Source organism: Rhincodon typus, chromosome 15 (genome assembly GCF_021869965.1).
Source record: "Rhincodon typus isolate 14 chromosome 15, sRhiTyp1.1, whole genome shotgun sequence".
NCBI classification, from domain to species: Eukaryota; Metazoa; Chordata; class Chondrichthyes; order Orectolobiformes; family Rhincodontidae; genus Rhincodon; species Rhincodon typus.
Window position 1 is genome coordinate 59,889,846 of NC_063346.1, and position 26,577 is coordinate 59,916,422.

The following is a 26,577-nucleotide window of genomic DNA, read 5'->3' on the forward strand; positions in this document are numbered from 1 at the left end:
TCCCTTTGCTGCCTGTTTCACTATTGCATTGCCTGGGAAATTATTTTATTTTAGTGAATGTTGTTTTGCTGAAAACTTTCATCTCTTTGTTAGCCTCCTTTGAGAATGAAGCAGAGTTGAAGTAGAGTGAATGTAACTTACATTCTCTTGTCATTTCAGTGGAACAAGGAAATGGGGCAAAAGTTCCATGGGGATGTGGTTTAGTCTGGCTTCCCCCTATGATAGAGATTGGAAACTAATCAATTTCCAGAAAGTGTGCTTAAGTGATATTGTCTGGTAGTCTTTCATTGGAGGCTCCTGTGGAACTTCTTCCCTTGCGGAACAATGTCAGGGAGAGTAATAAGTCTCAAGAGCATCATGGGGTAGAGTACTGAAGATTTAGAAAGTTGGGAGAAGACAAAGAAAAATGCTCAAGCGATGATTAATGTATGCCAAATATTACAATGGAGCGATATTAAGTTTTGCGATCAGCCTTATGGGAATATTTTTGTGAATTTCCATTGTGACTGTTTTTGATAGTCAGGTTGATCTCGTAATGTGAATGAATCCAAAATAAATTTTCTAAAAGGAATTGCACTGATTTAAATTAAAAATCTGTCAGCTGTGAAAGGTAAACAGATGTCATAACATTTATTTATAAAAATTGTTATTTTGAGGAAAAATTCCAAATTTTATCCTGGTGTCCTCCGATCCCCCTAAGAATGTGAATAAAGAAGTTAGGATGCATTTGCAATACCTCTGTGCCATTCTGATCTCCCTGTAGTAAACAAACTGACAGTCCTCTGTTTTCCATAAGGATATGTGGAAGAAACGCTATCGAGTACCTGAAATGGAGTCAGTGTAATGTTTATCTATTTTCCAGGCAGATTTGTTAAGTATGAATGATGCAGCGAAGCCAGTGCCAGATAAAACTAAAGACAGCAAGTGTCTCACCTGGAGCTGTAATCTACTGCAGAATAATGTGGCATTAGGAGTGGAGCAGGTAAGAAACATGATTCAAACCTATGCAGCTTTCACAGCATCAATGAATTTTAAAATATCCTCCAAATCTAAACTATTGAGTTTAAAACTTCTAGCATTGTAGGAATTAGAGAAATAAAGCAAGTCTTATAAATGCTTCATTTCATTTCAATATGATAACCTTGCTTTAGGAGGGTATTTGCATATCTTTAGGAGACAATGCCAAATAAAAATTGAAATGGGTTCTATAATATTGGAAATGCAGTAACAAAATGAGGTACAACGTGGTCCACAACATAAAAATCTTTTGTTGTATGGAATTAATTATGAAACGAGTTATTCAGCCCAGTTGTCACATACCTGTGTTTATGCACAACATTAGCCTCCTCTCACATAATTCATAACAACCTAGCAAACATTTTTCAGCTCCATTGTCCCTGATATACAAATGTCGCCTTCTCTTAACTGTGTCTGAGCCATTCACTTTAGCCACCTCATATAGTAGCGAACTCTGCATTTTCAACATTCTCTGAGTAAAGAGGTTTCCCCCAAATTCCTTACTTTTGATTTATAATAACTACCTTATGTTGATGACTCCTAGTTTCATAAACCATTTCAGACTTGCAGCTTTACTGAAATTTAAACTTTTTTTGCTCATGATAAATCCAATACTTGATGCTCACACAGATCTTTCTCTCTCAAGTACATCCATCCACCCTACTCTTACTTCTATCTCTTTCTTTCACACACTAAAACATTGTCCTTTCCACCGCTCATTCTTTCTGTTTTTCTTTGCCTCAAACTCTGAACCCCTCATGTCTGACACACACTCACCACTCTTAATCTCCCCCAACTTCATATATTGCATCCCTCTCTCTTTTACTGTATTACTCAAAATTGACCCTTTCATAGATAATTAATTCTCTTAAATACACAAATGCTGTTACCAACTTTCCAGTATAGTCATACAATCTTCATGAATTAAAAATTAATCTCTTGGTCAATGCAGGAGAAAAATCATAGGTGCACTAAAAAAAAGATTATTTTTTATTTTCTTTGAAAAATTCTCTCATATATTTTAGAGATAAAAACTTTGAAGATTTGTAAAAGTGCCATTTGCCTGAGTTAGATGGTCAGAGGTGGTAAGTCATGTGATAAAACTTCCAGGCATCTGTCCAGACAGAGTTGGAAATCTGTGCACAAGAGTGCATCAGTGTGTACGCAGTGTGATAATTAAGCTTAACAACCTCACCTAACCAATGTTACACACACGCACTGATCATTCCAATTATAGAATTACAAAGAATATAGCCTTTAATCAAGGTCTCGACTTCAGGGAGAGATCTCCTGACACCGGGGATGAACAGCATATTGGTTTCCCAGGAGCACTAAACCTCCAGATATTTTTCTAATCAACCTAATCAGAGATGTTACTACACACTTCAGTAGCAGGTGATACTTGAACCCAGGCCTCCTAGCTCAAAGCTAAGAACACTACCACTGTGCCACAAGAGTTCTTTAGCCTCATATTCCCAGGCAGTCTCCCATCTGAGTGCTAAGCAGGACTGAGTCTGTTTAGCTGCCAAGATCAGATAGTTTGGGTGTTTTCAGACTAGTGCATCTGCAGGCTAAATCTTCATGCTGGCGATTTTAAAAAAAATAATTCTTAGAATGTAGGTAATTCTGGTGAAATAGATTTATTGCTCATCCAGTTTCATAATCCAGTCAAGCACTAAGACTTACTGCACTGTCAGGGATGTGATGTCTTTCAGACAAAACATTAAATTGAATCTGCCCTGTCAGGTGAACATAAAAGATTCTGTGCCAACACTCAAACAGTGGTGGCATTCTTCCCATTGACTGGACAATGTTGATTCCTGAGGCCAACCTCATTGATAATAAATTATCAGGTCAATTTTTATGTTGTGGACCACGTTGTACCTCATTTTGTTACTGCATTTCCAATATTATAGAACCCATTTCAATTTTTATTTGGCATTGTCTCCTAAAGATATGCAAATACCCTCCTAAAGCAAGGTTATCATATTGAAATGAAATGAAGCATTTATAAGACTTGCTTTATTTCTCTAATTCCTACAATGCTAGAAGTTTTAAACTCAATAGTTTAGATTTGGAGGATATTTTAAAATTCATTGATGCTGTGAAAGCTGCATAGGTTTGAATCAGGAATTTATTTTGCAACAATTAAATCAGAATAATTGAGTGACCTCATGTCATTTACTTAAGATAAAACCCTGCTTAAGATGCTTGGGAGAATGTTAGGTGGATAAGAATCATTTTATTGCTTCAGTTTTTTTTCAAAGAAAGCACATGCACTTTTATATCCAATGTACATTGCTGACCCAGTTGATAATCTGATAATGGATTATATTAAATGAGTTATATTAATTAGGGGTATCTCCTGTATTGTACCTGAGCCAAGTTTTTCAAGTGAAAAACTGGTACAATGGGGAGGCAAGAAACTGTAGCTGTGGTCATTTTACCAATCAGTTAAAAATTGTGTTTTATGTAGTTGAGGCCAAAGTGGGGCACAAGACAAAGTGGAGCAATTAGAGAGCAAATTCAATGGAATGTTTGAAAACTGTTGATAATAAGTGCCTTGTGCTAAATCTTTTTCTCCTGTGATGAAATCTACATCATCTTGCCACAAACAAAAAGTCTGTTGGAACAGCATTCCAACTTCTTTGTGGCTTTGGAGTAGATTCTAAACATGCTTACTAGTAGGTACAAATTTCCGTGAGAGCCCCTTGTGAGATTGTAATCTTTTCACATCTATCATTTTGTTGTTGTTGGCTCAGCTAGCAGCGCTCTAAACAATATAACATAGTTGATTTTATACCTCACTGTAGTGCTTGCAAGTTTGATTAATACTTGGACTGATGCGCAATATTGAATGATTGCCACCTTGCCACCTTGTCTTTGGTGATCTGTGAAACAGGCCGATCCTTCCTGCTCTGCTCATATCACTACTGTTTGTGGGATCTTGCTGTTCACAAATTGGCTATGCATTTGCCTGTTGAAAGACATTTACTATTTTCTAAGTATGTGAAGTGGTTTGGAATATATGGTTATGGTTATGGTTATTTGTATAAATAGATAAAGGATCTAGGTTTCAAAGGTTAAAAACAAACACAAATTGAGCTGATGTTGTGAAAGATATAGCATATAGGATCATAGAATCCCTACAGTGTGGAAACAGGCCATGTGGCCCACAAGTCCACACTGCCCCCTCCGAAGAGCATCCCACCCAGACTCATTCCCCTATCTTTTCCCTGTAACCTGGCATTTCCCATCTCTAATCCAACTAATTTACACACCCCTGGACACTACGGGCAATTTAGCATAGCCAATCCACCTAACTTCACATCTTTGGACTGTGGGAGGAAACCCATGCAGGCACGGGGAGAATGTGCAAACTCCACACAGACAGTCACCTGGGGGTGGAATTGAACCCAGGTCCCTAATGCTGTGAGGCAGCAGTGCTAACCACTGAGCCACCGTGCCACCTAAAACACGACCTGTCAGGAGTGGGATTCAAACCCACGCCTCCAGGGGAGACTGCGACTTGAACGCAGCACCTTAGACCACTCAGCCATCCTGACATATAAGTTCTAGTTCTTTTTTTATTTAAACTGCATGTCTCTATGTCTGACAGGTGTTCGACATCCTCCCACTGTTTGGTCTTCTACATCCAAATGAAAGTCAACAGGTGACCTTTACATTTTACGGCCATGCGAACATTATGAGTGAGGTGAAAGCAATATGTGACGTGGAAGGTGGGCCAGCATATCAGATTGCTCTGAAAGGAGAGGCATCCTTTATCAAATATGCTTTTGACAGAAACGAGATTGACTACGGCCACCAGGTTAGTAATTATTTACTGATAGCTGCTTCATAGATCCTGTGATGTTTGCAGATTACAAGTAGTCTTTCTGTGCTAGCTGTTTACAAGATCAGACCAACACAAAATCCACTATCACTGTCTCTCCCCATATCCTTACACCTGTTTCAGCTTCAAATATTTATCCAGTGTTCCATTACAAGGTACAATATTCTGCGCCTGAAACCTTCCGTATGGTTTCAGCTACTTCAGGCAAGAAGACAAAGTAGCTGTCTTTATTCAAGAACACAACATTTTATAATGAAAACAATATTGTCAGAACAAATTTGAAGTCATTTTTCTTGCCTGAATGGATACTTTTCCAGTTTGGGTTTCTGCTGCCCACTAGCGCTGTACACTGAGATGCTTGAACATCAGTCTAAATTAAAAGGTATGAAAATAGAAACATGCTGTGCTGGACTAGTGTAAGGCTGGCCTGAACCTGGGGACCAGATTCATTTTGATGGAGATATTGTCTGGGGAGGACACATAACAATCCTTCAATAATGAGGGATGGCTTGGCTCTGATCAGGTAAAATGTTGGCTTTTTCTTGGATTACATATTTTCTTTTGATATAAAATCAGCTGTGTTTTGAATCAAACATTCTCTCACTAAACGTTGTTCATATTTAACATAAAATGGTGAGCATACCTAAAAGTAATATTCAGTTACTACAGTACCACGTTTATTGTTGAACAGCTGCACATCTGATACACTTCTGTCTGATTTTGGTGAATGGCTCATGAAAATATGTATATATATCCAAGCCTTTAAGGAGCTTTGAAAATCTTATGAAAAATTGCATGTTGTCTTAGTGGTGCATTGTAATTCCATGACGGAATGTTTATCTGCAATCACCAGCTGCTGCACATTCCATAATAACAATGCACTATGGAGAGATGCTAGGAGAAGGAAACCTGCTTCTCTATGTACTAAGATGGGGAGTCACCTTGAGGCCATTGCAGGATCTCACTTGGATTAGAGACATTCAGCCATTTTGATCGTGCATAATTCTTGTCTTGATGGCTCAAAGAAAGAAAAACGTAAGATTACTTGAAAATAAAGAGTTACCTATCTGAAAACAAAAGAAATCATGGAGCCAGAATGGGTGACTTATTGATACTTCTATACCAGGACAGTGTGTATGAATGTGGAATTGTGTTACCAGACAGTAAAAGAATCTTGGTTCAATTGCCCAAAATCACAGAGTCATCGGAGGTCCAGTGGTAATTTCATTTGACTGGTAAGCTAGAACCCAATAAATCCCATAATGTTAGATGGTGATATTTACAGTAAAAAAAAATGGAACTTTAAAGAACACAGCTAGCCAAATGACAGCCATGTCACCACTATTGATTGTTGATTGTTGTGAAAACCTATCTAGTTCACTAATGTCCTTTTGTGAAGGAAATTTGCCAAAACTATTTGGGCTTGCCTACATGTGACTCCGGACCCAAAGCAACACAGTTGGGAATGGCCAATAAATGCTGCAGTAGCCAGCGATGTCCACATTCCTCAATTAATAATTTTTAAAAATCAACCTTGTACTGGTAGTGCGTTGACAAACAAAAGGTGTCTCCAATGGGGAGATGAAAGGAAATCAGAAATGTATTCTCCTGAGGCACCTGTGGTAAAGTAACTGGATTATAGGAAGGGTTTAGAGGGCTATGGGCTAAATGCTGGCAAATTGGACTAGATCAGATTGGGATGTCTGGTCGGCACAAATGAATTGGACTGAAGGGTCTGTTTCTGTACTGTATGACTCTGAGGTCACTGCACAGGTTCACATCTGCTTGGTTGCATGGAGTACAGTTTATGGAAACCTCGATAGTGAAAATATGAAAGTACAATTCCTTCAGCTCTGCTGGTATTATGATGAATAAGTGTAGTCTGTGGCACTTAGCTGTATAAGCCAGAAGTCCCAGGTTCAATTCCTCGACTTCTCTGAGTTATCGAATCTGAACAATTGAAGTGAAAGCACTGCCAACTGCTTAGTAACCCTGGGCTAAGGAGGGGAGTTAACCAGCATTGCATATGATATTTTTTGTCAATGACCAAGAAATTCAATTGCCCACATTTTTCCTCAGGCAGGGTAGTTACCCTGTACCTGAATAGAAGTTCCATGGAGCTGAAAGGATATGTTGCCTTAAAGGACAATTAGAACTGAGAAGCAATGTTTTAAAATAGTGCATCTTCTATTTAAGTGACGTGTTACATATAAGTGATATGGATAAGAATGTGGGGGATGATAAGTTTGCAGATGACATGAAAGATTGGCGGGTAGTTAATAGTGAGGAAAAGGTCTGAGGTCACAGAAAGCTATAGACAGATTGATCAGATGGGCAGATCAGTGGCAGATGGAATTTAACTGTGAAAAGTGTGCGGTGATGCACTTCAAAGAAGTAACAAGACAAGGGAGTGCACAATGAATGGCAGGACACTGGAAGCTCAGAGGAACAGAAGGATCTTGGGGTGCTTATCCAGAGATCTCTGAAGGCAGCAGAAAAGGTTAATAGGGTAGTTTAGAATGCATATGGGACCTTTGTCTTTATAAGTTGAAGCATGGCTTATAAGAGTAGTGAGGTCATGTTGGAGCTGTACAAAACTTTAGTTCGGCCACAGCTGAAGTACTATGTGCAGCTCTAGTCTCTACACTATAGAAAGGATGTGGTTACCTTGGAGGAGGTGCAGAGGAGATTCACCAGGAGTTTGCCTGGGATGGAGCATTTCAGCTGCAAAGAGAGATTGGACAGGTTTGAGTTGTTTTCTTTAGAGCAGAGAAGGCTGAGAGGAATCTGATAGAGGGTGTAGGCGAAGACAGAAAAGTGGAGTGGAGGCCATAACCAGATCAGTTGTGACCTTTTAAAATGGTGGAACAAGCTCAGGATGACGAAATGGTGTACACCTGCTACTAATTTATATGTTAACGTTTATAAGCCCAAGCTTAAGACTTTATTTGTCCATGTTTCTGTGGGTCAAATCGACACCAATAAGTGCTTTATGATTCCAAATAAAATTGCTGCTACAATCCACAGGTAATTATTGAATTACGTTGGGGTTATCTCAAACCTGGGACTAAATGGAGAACTGACTTGAAGCCAGTCACCAAGGGAAGATCTGAGATGGTGTTCATGCTTGGGGACTTCAAACTTCTCACTGTTATGCTCTACTATCTGTCATTTTGTTGCCCACTTATTATTTCTATATCTCTTTACAGCTACTTTGTGGCTTCCTCAAAGCTTAAATTTCCACTTAGTTTTGTACTGCCAATAGACAAAGGTGCATTACTCTCTGTTTCTTCACCTAATTCACTAATATAGATTGTAAATCACTGAGACACCAATGCTCCACTCGTCAAAGCCTAACAGCTTGAGACTGCTTTATTTATCCCTCAAATAAATGTAAAATACTGCAGATGTTGGTAATCTGAAACAAACACAGCAATGCTGGAGAAACTCAGCAGACCTGGCAGCATCTGTGGAGACAGAAACAGAGCTTAGGCTTCAAGTCTGGTATGACTCTTCTTCAGAACTGATTTGAACATTTATCTCTGCTGTTTCCTGTCCATTAACTAATCCTCTATCCATGCTAATGTATCACCATAACTTCATCGACCTTAAACGTGTGGATTAACTTCTTGTGTGGCACCATATCAAATGTCTTTTGAAATTTGAAATCCACTTAAAATACTGGCACTCCTTTATCTATCTTGCTTGGTCCATCCTCATCGACTGCTAATATATTTTCCAAATATGACAAAGTGATGATGACACTGTCTGATCGTATTATGATTTATGTCTCCTGCTGTTACTTCCTTAATAACAGATTCTATCATTTCCCCAATTAAAGACTTGGCCCAACTGGCATACAGTTTCATGCTTTCTGTCTCACTCCTTCCTTGAATTGAGATGTTACCTTTGAGGCCTTCCCATCCACTGGGCCTTTCCATGGTTTGAGGGTGGGGTGATTTGTTCCTGAAACCTGTCTCCATGCAGGGCTTTTCCTCTGCTCTGCTTAGTGCCTTTCCTGCTCAGTTCATGAACTTACTATCTGCAGAGCTGCATTCAAAAACTTCACCTTGCCCCTTCATGGCATGACGAAGCACTAGCTCATTCAGATAATCCTTTATGGTAAACATTTTAAAAATGGAGATAAATGTCCTTTTGTCTTAATTTGCACATGTAGACTTTTCCTGTCCTTAGAATTGATGGTCACAGAGCTTACCCATACTAAAGGCCAAGTTTAACTTTGAAGGCAGATAAAAAGTCAGATTGTTATCTGTGTCACTAACTGTGGTGTTGGATACAAGCTATGCACAGTGCCAAAGGGAATTAACAGTATGCCAATTTGAAGTGTAAACAGTCACAACATATTTTGAATGAATTTGAAATGCACATTGCTTCCATGGTAATATCTTGACATGTTAACAGCTCATACTAAAGGGCAAGTGAGATACGGCACTATACTTCAGTTACTGAGATTATCAGTTTTCGTAGGCTTGGTGTGTTGGCCCACATTCCATTTGAGAGTGGACTTGTGTATTATGCAGGGCTCAAAAATGTGCTGACAGGAATAATTGGCACCAAATGCTGATTTTACCCATAATCTGTAGCCACTAATATGAGACAGTAGACGTGAAATGGTACAGTCGTTTACCAATGGAGAAAATTGTTCTAACATTCTTTATTCACATCTTCCACATAAGACTGCGGATAAAAACAGATGACCAGTTAAGCTTTTTATAGAAAACAGATTCACATGTGCACCTTCATGAAATGGTTCTTTAGCAAATATAAGTAGATCCATCAAGAAACGATGCCTGCACTTTCCTATTAACTATGCAGCTCTTAAATACCTTTCAACAATTTTATCTTTGATATCTTACTGGGAAACCAAATATTTGAAAAGAAATCTTGCACTTATATAGTTTTTCGTGATCTTACAATATTTAAAAGGCATCTGGATGAGTGTATGAATAAGAAAGATTTAGAGGGATTTGGGCCAAATGCTGTCAAATGGGACTGGATTAATTTAAGATATCTGGTCAGCATTGTTGAGTTGGACCAAAGGGTCTGTTTTCATGCCGTGCAGCTCTATGACTATATGACTCTGGCTGTTTATAAATGCTTTGCATTCAATAGCATATGTCTGCCGTGTTGTCACTGTTGTAGTGTTGAAAATGTCCAACAAACATCATTGAGATAAAAGACCAAAGCAGGTGTTTTAATATTATTGGTGGAAAAATACTTTAAAGCAAGAACTACCCTGACCTTCTCCAGAAACTTGTGCCGCTATCTCAAAGGACATGCAGGGCCTGCTCTGGCAGATTTCCTGTGACATTGCGCACAGTTTTATTTTAAAATTGGGACAAATTACATCTCCAGAGCCCACAACTGTGATTCTTCCATGTGTAAATAAATGTTATTCTTTCTATGAAAAATTCCCGTTATTCATCTAAAATTTGCCCTTAACCTCACTAAGCCTATTGCCGCTTCTCTTACTTTGACGTTATTAATGTCTGTACCTTGCATGTTATCTTTTTTCCTGCTTGAGTTTACTCCAAGTGGCACTAAGAACTTGGAAATGAATCTATAAAGTAGATAGGTAGACAAACAGGAGGCTGGAAGAACACAGCAAGCCAAGCAGCATCTGGAGGAAAGGAGCAGTCAATGTTTCGGGTATTACCCTTCTTCAAGGGTAATATCTGAAACATTGACTGCTCCTTTCCTCTAGATGCTGTCAGGCCTGCTGTGTTCTTCCAGCCTCCTGTTTGTCTACCTTGGATTCCAGCATCTGCAGTTTTTTTGTCTCTATAAAGTAGGTAGTCTGACATTTTGTAATGATCTCAAGTTGTGGGCACTTTACCCAAGTAGGTGAGAAAAATTGTACTGCTGATTGGACTATACTTCAAGGCTGTGAGATAGTCTATTCATCTGAAATAAGAAGCTTAACCTCTGTTTTCTTTTCCTCTTCTAGCTATTTAGTCTTGTTGCTGTGGCTGAACTTACCCTGAAGAATACTGGAAAGGTGGGATTTGACTTTACTGTTTTGAATCTTGAGCAGGCTGCTGATCAAGAGCCTGTGCCAGGAGTACCGCTTGTTATTCCCTACTCGGTTAGTGAATTCTCTTATGATTGTTGATTAAGAAGATGAGGGATGTATGAGATATGTGCAAAATGAACCTTGTTCTTGCAGGAGATTTATTGCTGAAGATGCTGTCACTGCTCCTTAATTTGTGTGTTACCTCTGATAAAGGATTTATCACATGGTGATCATGTCTGTAGGTGGCTGCCATGTTGAATACAATAAATAGCCAGTTATCTATTTACATTATGTATAAATTATTCACCAATAAATAGATCATTGGCAACTTTGGGGAAGGCAAAGATAAAATGCTGCAGACATTAAGTAACTAGAACAAAAATAGCAGTTTCAGGTAACACTCAGTAGGTTTTGCTGATATCTGTGGAGAGAGACACAGACTGGATTTAATGCTAGCAATGGAGTTCTCAGATTTTTCAAGTTACCTGGGAGTAATGGGGCCTGCAGCTCACCATTAGTCTCTCCATTGAAACACCTCAGCCAATCAAAATCAACTTGCCAACTAATTAGCTGCCCCTGCCCACCTTTTCCCCGACAGTATAAATTGTTGTCATCATTTGAAATTTGGCATTTTTGCATTGTCTTGATAATTGCAAGATGAAAATCTTCAGGAACACGAAATATTCATGCTGCACTCCCAAGTCACAATTTTTAACATGTTCTCTGACATTTCAACTTCACTGTAATTACCCAATTTTCCTAACTGCCTGATGTTGCTGGCTCTATAATGATACAGCACCATTTATTTTCACTAACGTAAGAGTGTTTTACTCCTGTATAATTATCTGTTATTTTAGGGTTACATTGCAGCAAATTCGGAGCAGAAGCTGAAGGTTTCTTATTTACCTGGAGTACCAGACATCTTTCATAAGAGCTTTGAGATTCAAGTCTCTCACTTTGAACCCGAGAGTATTAGCCTGAAGGGGGAAGGAATCTTTCCCAGAATCTATCTGGATCTACCCAGAAACATAAAAGGTATGGCCTTAACTTTCAGCTAGTTCTTTGAATTAAAAGTAAGTGCAATGCTGGTACAAATTAACAGCAAACAGCTACAACAGTTTAACAGTACATAGGTGTTTCTCTATTTAGTGTAATCATTTGTAATCTATAACCTACCTCCGCATAGACACGTTGCCCCAAATCCCTTCATAATTCTTTTTCATATAAATCTAACAAGGTCAATGATAAAATTAACATTCAATCTACGATGAATTACCATTGGTGGAAGATAGCTCCCAACCTCTACCAGTCTGTTCCTTATTTTCACTCCTAAAAAGTCTGAGTCTGGTTATTAGATCTAGTTCAGGTTTCATAAGAACTGGAAATAGTTTCTCTCTGCTCAATTTGTTTGCCTTAAAACTTGAAAACTTCAATCAAATCACTCTTCAATCTACTAGCTTTCAGGGAATGTAATTCTAGGTTACGTAATCGATTCTCATAATTTAGTTCATGATATAATTCTTGTAAATTTATGCTGCATTCCCTCCAAGACCACTGTATCCTTTCTTGGTGCCCAGAACTGGTCATAGTACTGCAGATGTGGTTCAAACAGGGCTTGTATAGTTGCAGCAAAATTTCAAGCTACCTATATTCTTGCTTGTTAGGTATAAGACCAGCAGTTCTTTTTCATTAGTCTCAGCATTGTTCATGACATTTTAACGTGTGCCTTGTCACAGATGTCTCTTTGGACTTCTACTATTTCTTACTTACCATTTGGAAGGACTCCTGTTCAAACCTATTTGGGTCCAAAGTGGATGAGCTCTTAATTCCCAGCACTGAAATCCATTTGCCCCAGTTTTAGTCATTTCCTGAATGAAGCAGTATGTTTTTGCAATATTACGCTATTATCTACAATAGTACAAAGACACCTATCTGAATTTGTGCCTGCAATTCAATTCACTTGTTTATTTTCTATGTGTGATTATGTAATGATTATTTTTTCTGGACTCTTTTCAATCAATACGTTTGGAGATTGTTGAACAGTAGTGATATCTAAACAAAACCTTGCAGAACTGCACTCATGCAGATTTCCTCCCTATAAATGGTAAACTTTTGCCATGAGTCTTCAGGCAGTTGGTTGTTTACATCTGTCTGGCAATACCATGTGAAACAATCATGACTGATAATTGTCTGTACAATAGACTGTTATGCCTCAGAATCAAATATGAGATGGAATAATTAGTGTAAATGCCGGAATGCCCACCGGCACGTGTGTAGACAGGGCCTGTGATATCACTTTGCTGTGACATGGCCTTCATCATCAGGCAGCATTTCTGGATATGTGGATACTGTGGACAGTCTGATAAACTGTCTGTTTGCTGTGATGGGTTTTCCTTCTGTTAAAAAGACAGCTTCCCACAGCTAACAACGCAGACAATCTATTACAATCTGCCGAAGGTTTTAAAAAACACAGAACGGCAAACACCCAGTAATCAGTCAGGAGTTCGCTAACCTGTGAGCAGCCTGCTGTGTGAGGCCGGCCCTTTCCAGTCATTATTTACAGCAACTGGGACACAGCAGAGCATCTCAGTAAAAGCAGGGAGCTGTTTCTATGCACAACTTTGTAAGTTCTAAAGTTCATATTGAAATGTTTTAATGATCATTGCGGCAGGAAGTAAAATGTCAGTTGACTTCAGTGAGCTAGATGCTCAAGAGTTGACTCCACCCTGAAGTAACATTTTATGGGCAATGCAATCTTTGTTTCAGGCGATCAACTGCTAAGCTGTATATATGTGCCATTGCTGTACCAACTAGTCTTGGAATTCAAAGTAAATGCAATCAATATGGGAGTACCAGTTTAATATATATATCCCATAAAAGATTCTATGCAGTGAGAAAGATTAATCAACAGTCGTGTTGTGCAGAGTCTCTCGAGGAAGCACAATCATAATATAGAATTCGTCGTTCAGATAGAGTGTGAAACTGCTGAATCAAAAACTAGCGTCCTAAATCTAAATAAATAGAACTATTAAGGGTATGAGGCGTGAATTGACAAGGATGGTTGGAGGAATCTTACTAAAGGGATTGACAATGCATATGCGATGGTGCATACTAAAAGAATATGTGACTGAATTACAATTATTCATTTCTGTCTGGCAAAAAAAGGAGAAAGCTGGCCCAACCATGGCTTACAAAAGAAATTAGGAATAGTATTATATCAAAAGAGGAGACATATAAAATTGCCAGAAAAAGCAGCAGACCTGAGGACTGGGAATTGAGCAAAATAGGTCAAAACATTTGATCAGGAGGGAGAAAATGGAGTATGAGAATAATATTGCAGGGAACATAAAAACTGACAGTAAAAGCTTCTCCAGATACGTGAAGAGAAAAAGACTGGTAAAGACAAATGCAGATCCTTTGCAGTCAGAAGCTGCCTAAATTATAATGGGGAACAAAGAAATGGCAGAAAAATTGAACATGTGCTTTGTTCTGGCTTCACAAAAGAGGGCACAGATAAACTCCCAGAAATGTGAGGGAACTAATGGTCTACTGAGAGGGATGAATTGAAGGAAATAAAATACTGTTGGGAAAATTAACAGGGTTAAAGGCTGTAAATCTCCAGGGCTCGATCATCTACATCCCAGAGTCTGAAAGGAAGTGACCCTAGAAATATTGGATGCATTAGTCGTCGTCTTCCAAAATTGTCTTGACTACGGAGCAGTTTCTACAGATTGGAGGGTGACAAATATAAGCCAACTATTTACAAAAGCAAAAGAAACAGAGAATTGCAGATCAGTTGGCCTAACATCAATAATGGAGAATACGCTAGAGTCTATTTTAAAGATTTGGAAAATGTTAGTAGTTTAGGACAAAGTCCAACCCATGTTTTTTTGAGGATGTAACTGGTCGAATACATAAGGGAGAACCAGTAGGTATAGTTGGATTAGAGGGCTTTTGATAAAGTCCCTCATGAGAGGTTAGTGGCAAAAAGTAAAACACATGGCATGGATTAAGAACTGATTTGCAGACAGGAAAAAGAGTGGAAGTAAATGGATCTTCTTCCCAGTGGCAAGCAATGATTAATGGGGTAATGCAAGTATCAGTGCTTGGGCTGCAGCTATTCACAATAAACAGAAATGACCTGGGTGAGGGAAATAAATGCAACATTTTCAAGTTCTCTGATGACATAAACCTGGGTGGGATTGTGAATTATGAGGAGGTTCCAAGGAGGCTTCAAGGTGATTTAGTCAAGTTGACTGAGTGGACAAACAATGGCAGCACAATGTGACCGATTATGAAGTTATACACTTCGGTGTAAAAACAGACAGGAATAATGTTATTGAAATAGTGTTTGGTAAATGTGGGTGTGCCAAAGGGATCTGGGTGTCCTTGTACACCAGTCAATGAAAGTAGACAGGCAGTTGCAGCAAGCAATTAGGAAGGCAAATAGAATATTGGCCTTCATTGCAAGATTATTTGAGTTCAGAAGTAGACATGTCGTATTGCAGATATATAGGGCTGTGATGAGACCACACTTGCAATATTGCATGTAGTTTTGGTCTCCCTACCTAAGAAAGGATTTACTTGCCATAGAGAGATTGCAGCAGAGGTCTACTAGGTTGAAACTGGGAATAACATAACTGTAGAATGAAGAGTGATTCGCTCGAGTGGGCCTATATTTACTAGAATTTAGAAGTATCTGATTGAAATGTATAAACCTGTAACAGGACTGGACAGACTAGGTGCAGTGATGATGTTTTCCCTGTTTGGAGAGCCTAGAACCAGGGGGTCACAGTATCAGGAGACAGGGCAGACAATTTAGGACTGAGACGAGGAAAAAATTCTTCACTCAAAGGATAATAAGCCTGGGGAGTTCTCTACCATAGGAGGCTGGGTAGAGGTGAAGTCACTAAATATATTCAAGATAAAGACTGATACAGTTTTAGACTTTAAATGCATCAAGGGGTAGGGGGAGAAAGCTGAAATATGGCATTGTGGCAGGGGATCAGCTATAGATATATTGAATGGTGGACTAGGCTCAAAAGTCTAAATGTCCTACTTCTGCTCTCAGTTTCAATATTTTTATTCTTTTTCAATTTGATTTTGTTCCTAATGTCTACACAGGCAGTAGCCCAATTTTGGTAAAGCTTAACGTGCCATATAAGATCCAATTAGAAGTGCTAAAAGCCTTGCCTGAGCATGGGCTAAATAATTCCCATACATATAAAGGGTCCATTGCCAATGTGCACTTAACATTACCAATAGCTTCAATGTGTCAGGATGATGTTCTATATGTGTCATGTAACAAAACTGTACACTAACTCTGCAGAATGTCACTTCTTTTGTGATTTTTTTTTCCCTGAGTAATTAAGTTTCAGAGTAGCGGAGCAAAGTTTCTGAACTTTCCAGTGTTGGAAAGAATTGGACAGTATTTTAAGTTTGATTAGAACTTTATTACCAACAGGAAATGAGAAGTATGAGGCACTGCTGAAGGAGGCAAGAGAAGCACTAGAGAGAGAAACAACTGAAGGAAATCTGCTCAGCCGTCCTGAAACCATAGCAGGAGAACTAGGTGCAGCCAATACCCTCTCTTCTGTAAGTCGCTCTTATTCTTAATTATATGATTGCAGAAAGCTTTTTTATTAGTATAGAAATGTTTTACATCAAGATAATTGGGAATGGAAGGCAAATGGATAACTTAAGTTACTTCACCCTTTTCCCTTTCAGTTTTTCCTTTCTTCATTAGACTGCAATTGCTTAACCCTCAGTATGGCTTGCCCAAATGATTGTGCATCCCTCACTGAAATGCAGTTGGCTATGGATATTGCAACACAACACTTAAGTTACTTACACCCAGTCGCGAACCACTTCAACTCCCCCTCCCACTCCCTGGACGACATGTCCATCCAGGGCCTCCTCCAGTGTCACAACGATGCCACCCAGAAACTGGAGGAACAGCACCTCATATTCCGCCGTGGAAGCCTACAACCCAATGGTCTCAATGTGGAATTTACTAGCTTCAAAATCTCCCCACCCCCGACCTCATCCCAAGACCAGCACCTCCACCTCATCCCCGCCTCACTGACCTGTCCATCTTCTCTCCCACCTATCCGCTCCTCCCACCTCACTGACCAATCCCACCACTACCTACCTACACTCACCTTTACTAGCTTCAACCCCGCCTCCTTGACCTGACTGACTTCTCTCTCACTTATTCGGTCCTCCCACCTCACTGACCAATCCCCACCATTACCTATCTGCTATCACCGCCCCCCCCTCTCTATTTATTTCAGAGCCCCCTTCCCCTCCCCCATTTCTGAAGAAGGGGCCCAACTCGAAATGTCAGCTTTCCTGCTCCACTGATGCTGCCTGGCCTGCTGTATTCCTCCAGCTCCACACTGTGTTACTTAAGTTACTTCACCCTTTTCCCTTTCAGTTTTTCCTTTCTTCATTAGACTGCAATTGCTTAACCCTCAGTATGGCTTGCCCAAATGATTGTGCATCCCTCGTTGAAATGCAGTTGGCTATGGATATTGATTTACAAATGCTTTTATTTTGAAGGTTTTGTGTACTTATTGATGGATTTTCTGTACTTCTGACCATCACAGTATGACACCCTGCTGCAGATGGAGGCTGATCGCTTACTAATTAAGGAGTGTAGTCTGGCACAAGACTTAGTTCTTTCTTCTCACAACCCTTCATCTGGGTCAAAACACCATGCACACAAAAGTGTATCCAGGTAGGATTACTGTAATTACTATATTTGGAACTTCTACTCCATTAACTAACATTCATGCTCACCACTGATTTTCCCTATCTCACAGGTCAACACACTATTTTGAAGAATTTTCCCTCCAAGAGCAAAAAAGCATTTACTTTTGGATGGGATATTCAACTTCGTCTCAATTGGACACAAAATGTCTAATGGTACTATGTCGATCAGGGACAAAGGTTATATCTGCGGTCCTGGTCAATACTTTTCCATCAAACAATATACAAAATCATATAATCTGATCATGACAATATCGCTGTTAGTGGAACTTTGCTGTACACCAAGTTGCTGTTCATGTTTCCTGTGATACCATGGGAGCAACACTGGAAATGCAGTTTACTGACTGCAAAATATTTTTTGTTATGTTGTGTCATGCAAAATACTGTATAAAGTATCATGACAAGGTGAGAAGGGGTGAATTAGCTCCCTTCTTTCAAACCTTCTTGGTCAGTTGCAACAGTTGTTTAAATTATTATTAGCATGAGACTATACCTTTGTCCAATTAAAACTAAGACCATAAGAAATAGGAACAGGACTAGGACATTCAGCCCCTTGAGCCTGCTCTGCTATTAGGAGCCAATCACAAGGTATGTGTCAATGTGTTTAGAAAAGAACAAGTTTATTATTATTCCTACATCTTATGATCTTCTAGAAAAAAGTGGAGTTGAAGATTAACAGATAAACCATGATCTCATTGAGTGGCAGAGTAGACTTAATTGGCCAATTGGTCTGTTTTTGCTCCTTGTGTCTTATGGCCTTATTACTGAAGGAATGTAATAAAGACACAACATAAAGCATGTGGCCATCGTGCAGTCACTGCATACACTGACAATCTCTCATATATACTCACAAACATACACATACAGATACAAACAGGTACATTAAGAAGGGAATAATATCCAAAGAAAAAGAAAGATAGAAGAATATACAGTTTCAATCACTTTGGTGCCTTGAGACATGAGGTTTTAACATGAGACTGCAGTTAGTTAATTGGTTTCTTGAATCTTGATTCAAAAAACAATAGTGTGAATTTTATACAATTATGCAAAAAAACTAGTATTTATTTCCTATCTTTGCTGCTGTAGAAGACTTCTTCCTAGACATTAGGAACATAAGGAAGGGACAAAAACTAGGGACCCCATTTCTCTGCTCCAGCGATGTCCAAAAGGAGTGGTTAAAGTATTTATCAATTGCCTATACTGGCCAGTGAATTCCTTATTATTTTCCATTTATGGAAGAAAGACAAAGCTTGCCACTGTGTGATGGAAGTGCTGCTGGTGTTGTAAGAGTGGGCTTAGGTGAATACCAGGCACCAGTGAGAAAGGCAAGCAAGGTAAAAGCAAAGGAGATAGCAGGAACTGCAGATGCTGGAGTCAAAGTCAATACAGTGTGTAGCTGGAGGAACACAGCAGGTCAGGCAGCATCAGAGGAGCAGGAAAGTCGACGTTTTGGGTTTACACCCTTCATCAGCGTCCTGACCTGAAACATCAACTTTCCTGTTCCTCTGATGCTGCCTGACCTGCTGTGTTCTTCCAGCTCCACACTGTATTGACTCTGAAGCTAAAGGCAAGGTAAGATTCTTTTGTCTTTCTCACTGTAAAGGGGCAGAGGTGGCAATTAGGGCAGCGGTGTGCTCCCCCTGCCAGATGTGGGAAGTCATGGAGCTGTCCAGTGTCCCTGTCAGGACATGTGACCAGCTGCAGCTCCTCACAGACCACGTCATTTGGTTGGAGTGACAGTTGGACGCATTGAAGAGCATACAGGGGGCAGATAGTGTGATAGGAACTATTTACGGGGAGGTGGTCACACTGCAGGTTCAGTCAGGTAGATGGGTGACTGTCAGGAGAGGCAGGCAGGTAGTGCAGGAGTTTCCTGTGGCTATTCCTCACTCGAACAGGTATACCGTTTTGTAAACTGTTGTGGGGAATAACTTCTCAGGGGAATATAACAGCAGCCACTTTCAAGTCCCCCTTTAAGCCGCACGCCATCCAGACTTGGGAATATATTGCTGCCAATCCTTCAGTGTCACTGAGTCAAAGTTCTGAAATGCTCTCCTTCACAGCATTGTGAATCTACCTACAGCAAATGGACCATGGCAGCTTATGAAGGTAGCTTACCACCACCTTCTTAAGGGCAACTAGGAATTGGCAATAAATACAAGCCCAGTTAGTAACACCCACATCCCATTCATGAATTCTTAAAAATCTACCAGCCTGCCATAATCTCACACTAGCCACAATTAGTGAAATTAGTCAGACATCAGAGACACAATGTAAACTGCAGCAAACTATTCAAGAAACTTTTGCAGAACTGAATATGAAAAAAAATGAAACTACTTTTTTTTCAAAATTAGTGGAGATAAAATATCAGCTCTCTTTTGTGGAGAAAAAAATAATAAAGTTCAAGTAGAAAAGTATGAGCAACCAATTCAGGATAAATCCAGCTGAAAGAGAAAGACAGGAAACAGGATCATCTACAAACTGCACATCAACAATTCAGTGAAAAGATTGCTGATTTCCAGGAAGATTGGAGCAACTGACATGTAAGACAGAACAGACTCAACAGGAGCAGTTACAGAAGCATTGTATTGACTCAAAAACAATGCTTTAGAACATAAAAGATAAAAATAGATAGAGATTTAAAGTGCGCAAACAAGGAGCTGCAAATCATACATGAGGCAATCCCTGCAGAAATAAATGTCATCAGTGATGCTCAAGTGGAAGAACTCAATCAGGACACAGAATAAACAAAATATTTACTGAAACTGCAAATGGAAACATTCAGGCTTCAAAGAAAGCAAAAAAGAAATTAAAATATGCTGAAGAGACTGGATAGCTATTTGAGCAGATTATGAAGGAGGATATTATATTGAACAAACAGAAGGCTGAAACTTTAATAAAATTAGTCGAATCCAGGTTACAATATCAAAAGCTTCAAAATGAACTGGAAGCCCTTATGGAACAAAACTTACTTCTGACTAACCGGTCTGTCATGACCTGGCCTACCCCGGTTGCCCTTCTTGAATAATGTAACCACATTAGCTGTCCTCCAGTCATATGGCACTTTACCTATGCCCAGCGAAGTATTAAATATATCCGCTGGGGCCCCAGCAATCTCCTTCCTTACCTCCCCGGGCAGGCTGGGATACATCTCATCATGTCCTGGATCTTTATGTACGTTTATTCCTGTTAAAAAATCAAATACCTCCTCTTTATTAATCTTAGTATGTTCTAGAAGCTCCCATCCCACCTGAAAATCCCCAGTTTCACTGTATTTCTCTTTTGTGACTACAGGTAGGGATTTATTTAAGACCTCATTCACATCCAATGGCTCCGCACACAGTTTGCCCCTTTGGTCTCCAATAGGTCCCACTCTTTCTCTGGTAATCCTCTTATTCTTAATATACTTATAAAAAGTCTTAGGGTTTTCTATGATCCTATCTGCCAAAGATATTTCATGGCCCCTGTTTGCCCTCCTAATTTTTTTTAAGCAAGCTCTTACACTCTCTGCACTAATGAAGGGCCTCCCTTGTTTTTAATGCCCTGTACCTGACATATGCTTCCTTTTTTTTTCATTTTTAAACTCTCGATATTCCTTGTCATCCAGGGTTCCTAGACTTGCTGCTCTTGCCGTTTGTTCTTAGAGGAACACGCTGGCCCTGAGTTCTCACTATACTACTTTTAAAAGATTCCTACTTTTCAAATGCAGACTTATCTGCAAGTAGCTCCTCCCAGTCTATGTTTGCCAGATCCTGTCTAATGATATTGAAATTGGTCTTCACCCAAGTTAGATACTTTTGCACTATTCATATCCCTTTCCATGATGACTTTGAAACTTAGAGTTATGGTCACTATTACCAAAATGCTCACCCATTTGACTGGCTTCATTCCCTAAGATTAGATCTAGCCCCATCTCGAATAGGACTATCTGTATACTAGCACAAGAATTCTCCTGGAGACATCCAGAGACGTCTCAGAACAGCTGCAGGGCATTCTGAAGAGAGTGAGTAAACAGCTAGCAGTCATTGTACATGTCAGTATCAACAACAAGGGTGACAAAATAAATGACGTCCTGCAATGGGAATTTAGAGAGTTAGATAGTAGATTAAAGAGGAGGACTATTAAGGTTGTAATCTCTGTGTTGCTTCCGGTGCCACGTTGCTACTGTATGTGGGAATAGAAAAATAGGTCAGTTGAATGCATAGCTAAAGGGATGGTGTGGAGTTGGAGGCTTTAGATTTTTGGATCATTAGGACAGCTTCTAGGGTGGGTGGGACCTCTACAAGCTGGACGGTTGCACTTGAAATAGATTGAACCTAATATGCTGTCTGGAACTTTGCTTGTGCTGTTGTGGGGTGTTAAACTAATTTGGCAGGGGGTGGGGCACAGAGTAGGTGTAAAGTTGAGAGCAAGGTCCAATCAGATCACGAAGGACTGCTAGGACAGTCCAGTAGGTGGAGATGGCATAGTCAGGATAAGGCACATCGGAGGTATATAATACTGTGACTGTCCCTGTCAATTAATCTGCTATGTATTGGTGATTTGCTGTAATATCTGTTTCAGAACGTATCTACTTTAAATAAACTAACCAACAGAGTTAATTAATCCCTGATGAGTTAATGGTTATTAAACCATTATCATTATACCTATTTTTACCCCTCAGCCAACACCTAAAAATGATGATCTAGTCATTTATATAAATGTTATCAGTGGGACATTACTACAAACGAATTTGCAGCAGTATTTCTGCCGTGACAACAGTGACTGCAGTTCAAATGTGCTTAATTGATTGCAAAGTGCTTTGATCATCCTGAGGTTGTGAAAATATGTATCAAACCAAGTTTGCTATTTTCTTTCATATGTATCTGTACTGCTTGGCTAATGCACTTTAGAGAAATGACAATTGTTTAAGCTGATGCAGCATTCTCGTCTACCTGTTGATATGAAATATGTGACCACAGGAGCTAAAGTGTACATTTCATGAACCTTGGGGTTTGCAGCTGCATTTTGCATATTTTCCTTTATATTTAGTTTATTCCTGTTTCATTTAGCCTGAGGAATTTTTGTAATTAAGGTTTGATCAAGTAAGGAGGGAAAAACATACTTGACCTCATTCTTACTAATCTGCCAGCTGCAGTTGCATCTGTCCATGACAGTATCGGTAAGAGTGACCATCGCACAGACCTTGTGGAGACGAAATCCCACCTTCACATTGAAAACAACCTCCATCGTGTTGTGTGGCACTATCACCATGCTAAATGGGACAGACTTCGCACAGATCTAGCAACTCAAGACTGGGCATCCATGAGGCGCTGTGGCCATCAACAGCAGCAGAATTGTACTCCAGCACAATCTGTAACCCGGCATATCCCCCACACAACCATGACCATCAAGCCAAGCGATCCACACTGGTTCAATGGAGAGTGCAGGAGGGCATGCCAGAAGCAGCACCAGGCCTCCGGAAAGATGAGGTATCAACCCGGTGAAGCCACCAAACAGGATACTTGCACGTCAAACAGCAAAAGCAGCAAGTGATAGACAGAGTGAAGTGACCCCACAACCAATAGATCAGATCTAAGCTCTGCAGTCCTGCCACATCCAGTTGTAAATGGTGGTGGCAATTAAACAACTGACTGGAGGAGGAGGCTCCACAAATATGCCCATCCTCAATGATGGAAGAGCCCAGCACATCAGTGCAAAAGATAAGGCTGAAGCATTCACTGCAATCTTCAGCCGGAAATGCCGAGTGGATGATCCGTCTCGTCCTCCTCCAATGGTCCTCAGCATTATAGATACCAGTCTTCAGTCAATTCGATTCACTCCAGGTGATATCAAGAAACGGTTGGAGACACTGGATATTGTAAAGGCTATGGGCCCTGACAACATTCCAGCAATAATCCTGAAGACTTGTGCTCCAGAACTTGCTGCTCCTCTAGCCAAGCTGTTCCATGTACAGTTACAACACTGGTATCTACCCTACAATGTGGAAAATTGCCCAAGTATGTCCAGTACTCAAAAAGCAGGAAAAATCCAACCCGGCCAATTACACCCCATCAGTCTCCTCTCGATCATCAGTAAAGTGATGGAAGGTGTCATCAACAGTGCTATCAAGCAGCACCTGCTCAGCAATAACCTGCTCAGTGACACCCAGGCCACTCAGCTCCTGACCTCATTACAGCCTTGGTTCAAACATGGACAAAAGAAACAAATTCCAGAGGTGAGGTGAGAGTGACAGCCCTTGATATCAAGGCTGCATTCGACCAAGTGTAGCATCAAGGAGCCCTCGCAAAACTGGAATCAATGGGCATCAGGGGGCAAACTCTCTGGTGGTTGGAGTCATACCTGACACGTAGGAAGATGGTCGTGGTTGTGGGAGGGCAATCATCTCAGCTCCAGGACATCTCTGCAGGAGTTCCTCAGGGTAGGCCCAACCACCTTCAGCTGCTTCATCAAAGACCTTCCTTCCATCATAAGGTCAGAAGTGCGGATGTTCGCTGATGATTGCACAATGTTCAGCACCATTATGACTCCTCAGACACTGTAGCAGTCCATGTTCATATGCAACAAGATCTAGACAATATCCAGGCTTGGGCTGACAAGCGGCAAGTGACATTTGCACCACACAAATGCCAAGCTATGACCATCACCAATAAGAGACAATCTAACCACCGTCCCTTCACATTCAGTGTTGTTACTATCACTGAATCCCCTACTATCAATATCCTGGGGGTTACCATTGACCAGAAACTCAACTGAACTCACCACACTAACACAGTGGTTATAAGAGCAGGCCAGAAGCTAGGAATACTGCGGCAAGTAACTCACCTCCTGACTCCTCAAATCCTGTCCCCATCTACAAGGCACAAGTCAGGAGCGTGATGGAATACTCCCCACTTGCCTGGATGAGTGCAGCTCCAACAACACTCAAGAAGCTTGACACCATCCAGGACAAAGCAGCCCACTTGATTGGCACTACATCCAAAAGCATGCACTCCCTCCACTCCCAACACTCAGTAGCAGCAGTGTGTACTATTTACAAGATGCACTACAGAAATTCACCAAAGATCATCAGACAGCACCTTCCAAACCCACGACCACTTCCATCTAGAAGTACAAGGGCATCAGATAAGTAGGAACACCACCACCTCCAAGTTCCCCACCACCTCCAAGTTCCCCTCCAAGTCACTCACCATCCTGACTTGGAAATATATTGCCATTCCTTCACTGCCGCTGAGTCAAAATCCTGGAATTCCCTCCATAATAGCAGTGTGGATCAACGCACAGCAGGTGGACTACGGCGGTTCAAGAAGACAGCTCACCACCACCTCCTCAAGGGCAACTAGGGACAGGCAATAAATGCTGACCAGTCAGCAACGCCCACATCCCACAAATGAATAGAAAAAAAAGGATATTGTGCATTTTTGTCAGTTGCATTGCAATCATAGATGAAATACTCACCACTTCTAGCACTGCTCTGGTTTGTTCACAGTATTGAGGGAATGAGTTTCCCTGCACGAATCCCTCTTAATCTGTAACAAAAATAGAGATTGCTGGAAAAACCCAGCAGGTCTGGCAGCATTTGTGAAGAGAAATCCGAGTGAATATTTCGGGTCCAGTGACCCGTCCTTAGAACCTCCTAACCTGTGTTTATTGGAAAAAGAGGAGAGAAATTGGATGAATGTTACTGGTGGGAGGCAGATCATTTTGCAGTGGAGGCACACCATACCTACTTTTCAGCCAACTTACAGGCAGAGGTACACCCACTACTAAAGGCCAGGCACAGGTGGTGCATGAGCACCACTTTAGAAGATAGTGAACTACTGCAACTAACACACACCAAGAGACCGATGCTACCAGGGATTGAAATGGAGACTGCTGTTTAAGCTCTCCTGTTCTAACCCCAACAATGGTGCTGTAGTGGGCAGGGTGCCAAAAGTGATCAGCACAGCCACACCCTCGTCCCACAACTTTTACCTTCATCGCCCATTAAGGAGGGTTTGGACTGTTACTGCCTTTTTATACATTGTTCCAGCTTCCATTTGCTGTCTTCATATTCATCGTGACTAAAACTATTTTGTCAGATAGCCTGGCAAAGGCAGAAATAAAGATACTAAAATGATTATCAGTCATATGTGACCACTTACCTTTAAGTGGTTGAAGTTCTTTAAACTCATTCCTTGTAGTACAGGGTTTCCCAATCCACCTGTGATGAGATCCCAAAACAAGGCCCAATATGGACCAAGTATTTGGCCAATCTATAAATAAAGCCTACTTGCAAAATCATGGTGACTGAGACATTAACACACGAACACTGGGTCATTAGAGACCTGATCACAGAACTTATCCCTGTGTGACATATTCCTTGCTAATAGGACTGTTGGTGTACCTATACCACCTAGATCACAGGGACTCAAAAAGGTAACTGACTACCAGCTTCCTAATCTCAATCAGGAATGGACAATTTATGGCAATACCCACATCCTTTACTGGATGAAAAAGCATATATTCTTACAATATTAAAAAATGAAAAGCCTGTTTAATTAGTTTCATACAACCAGCTAAGGTAATGTGCTTTCATAAATCTGGTGATTTTAATGTCCTTGGCTTACTTAATTAATTATTTTATCTATGTAGGCTGAACAAAATATGCTACCAGGAATTCTGACATCGACAGTTTATGCTGCAATCTCTGGCAACAGAAAGGTGCCAGATGGTATGCTGGGAGAGTAATTTACTATAATAAAAAACCTCTTGTTTCTTCATGTCCACATGCCACATGCTGCCTCAGAAACTGGGTCAGATGGCAGGAGGATAAGATCATGCAGATGCAGTGTTCTCAATGCTTCCTCGTCAAAAATGGCAGCTGTAGTGGGATGATAGAGGAAATCCATTCCTTACCAAG

At 40.4% G+C, this 26,577-nt stretch overlaps 1 protein-coding gene and 1 non-coding gene across 2 annotated transcripts in view; one reads left to right on the forward strand and one right to left on the reverse strand.

The window, feature by feature from the left end:
* Window positions 1-26,577, forward strand: part of hydin (HYDIN axonemal central pair apparatus protein) — a 677,137-nt gene that overhangs the window by 389,823 nt on the left and 260,737 nt on the right. The window contains exons 28-33 of the mRNA XM_048605579.1: window positions 863-982; window positions 4,637-4,846; window positions 10,839-10,976; window positions 11,762-11,939; window positions 16,369-16,499; window positions 17,513-17,643. Coding sequence (XP_048461536.1) covers window positions 863-982; window positions 4,637-4,846; window positions 10,839-10,976; window positions 11,762-11,939; window positions 16,369-16,499; window positions 17,513-17,643 — 908 coding nt within the window. The remainder of the gene's footprint in view (window positions 1-862; window positions 983-4,636; window positions 4,847-10,838; window positions 10,977-11,761; window positions 11,940-16,368; window positions 16,500-17,512; window positions 17,644-26,577) is intronic.
* trnal-caa lies at window positions 4,501-4,583 on the reverse strand. The gene has a single exon. It is a non-coding gene; the product is annotated as a tRNA-Leu (tRNA).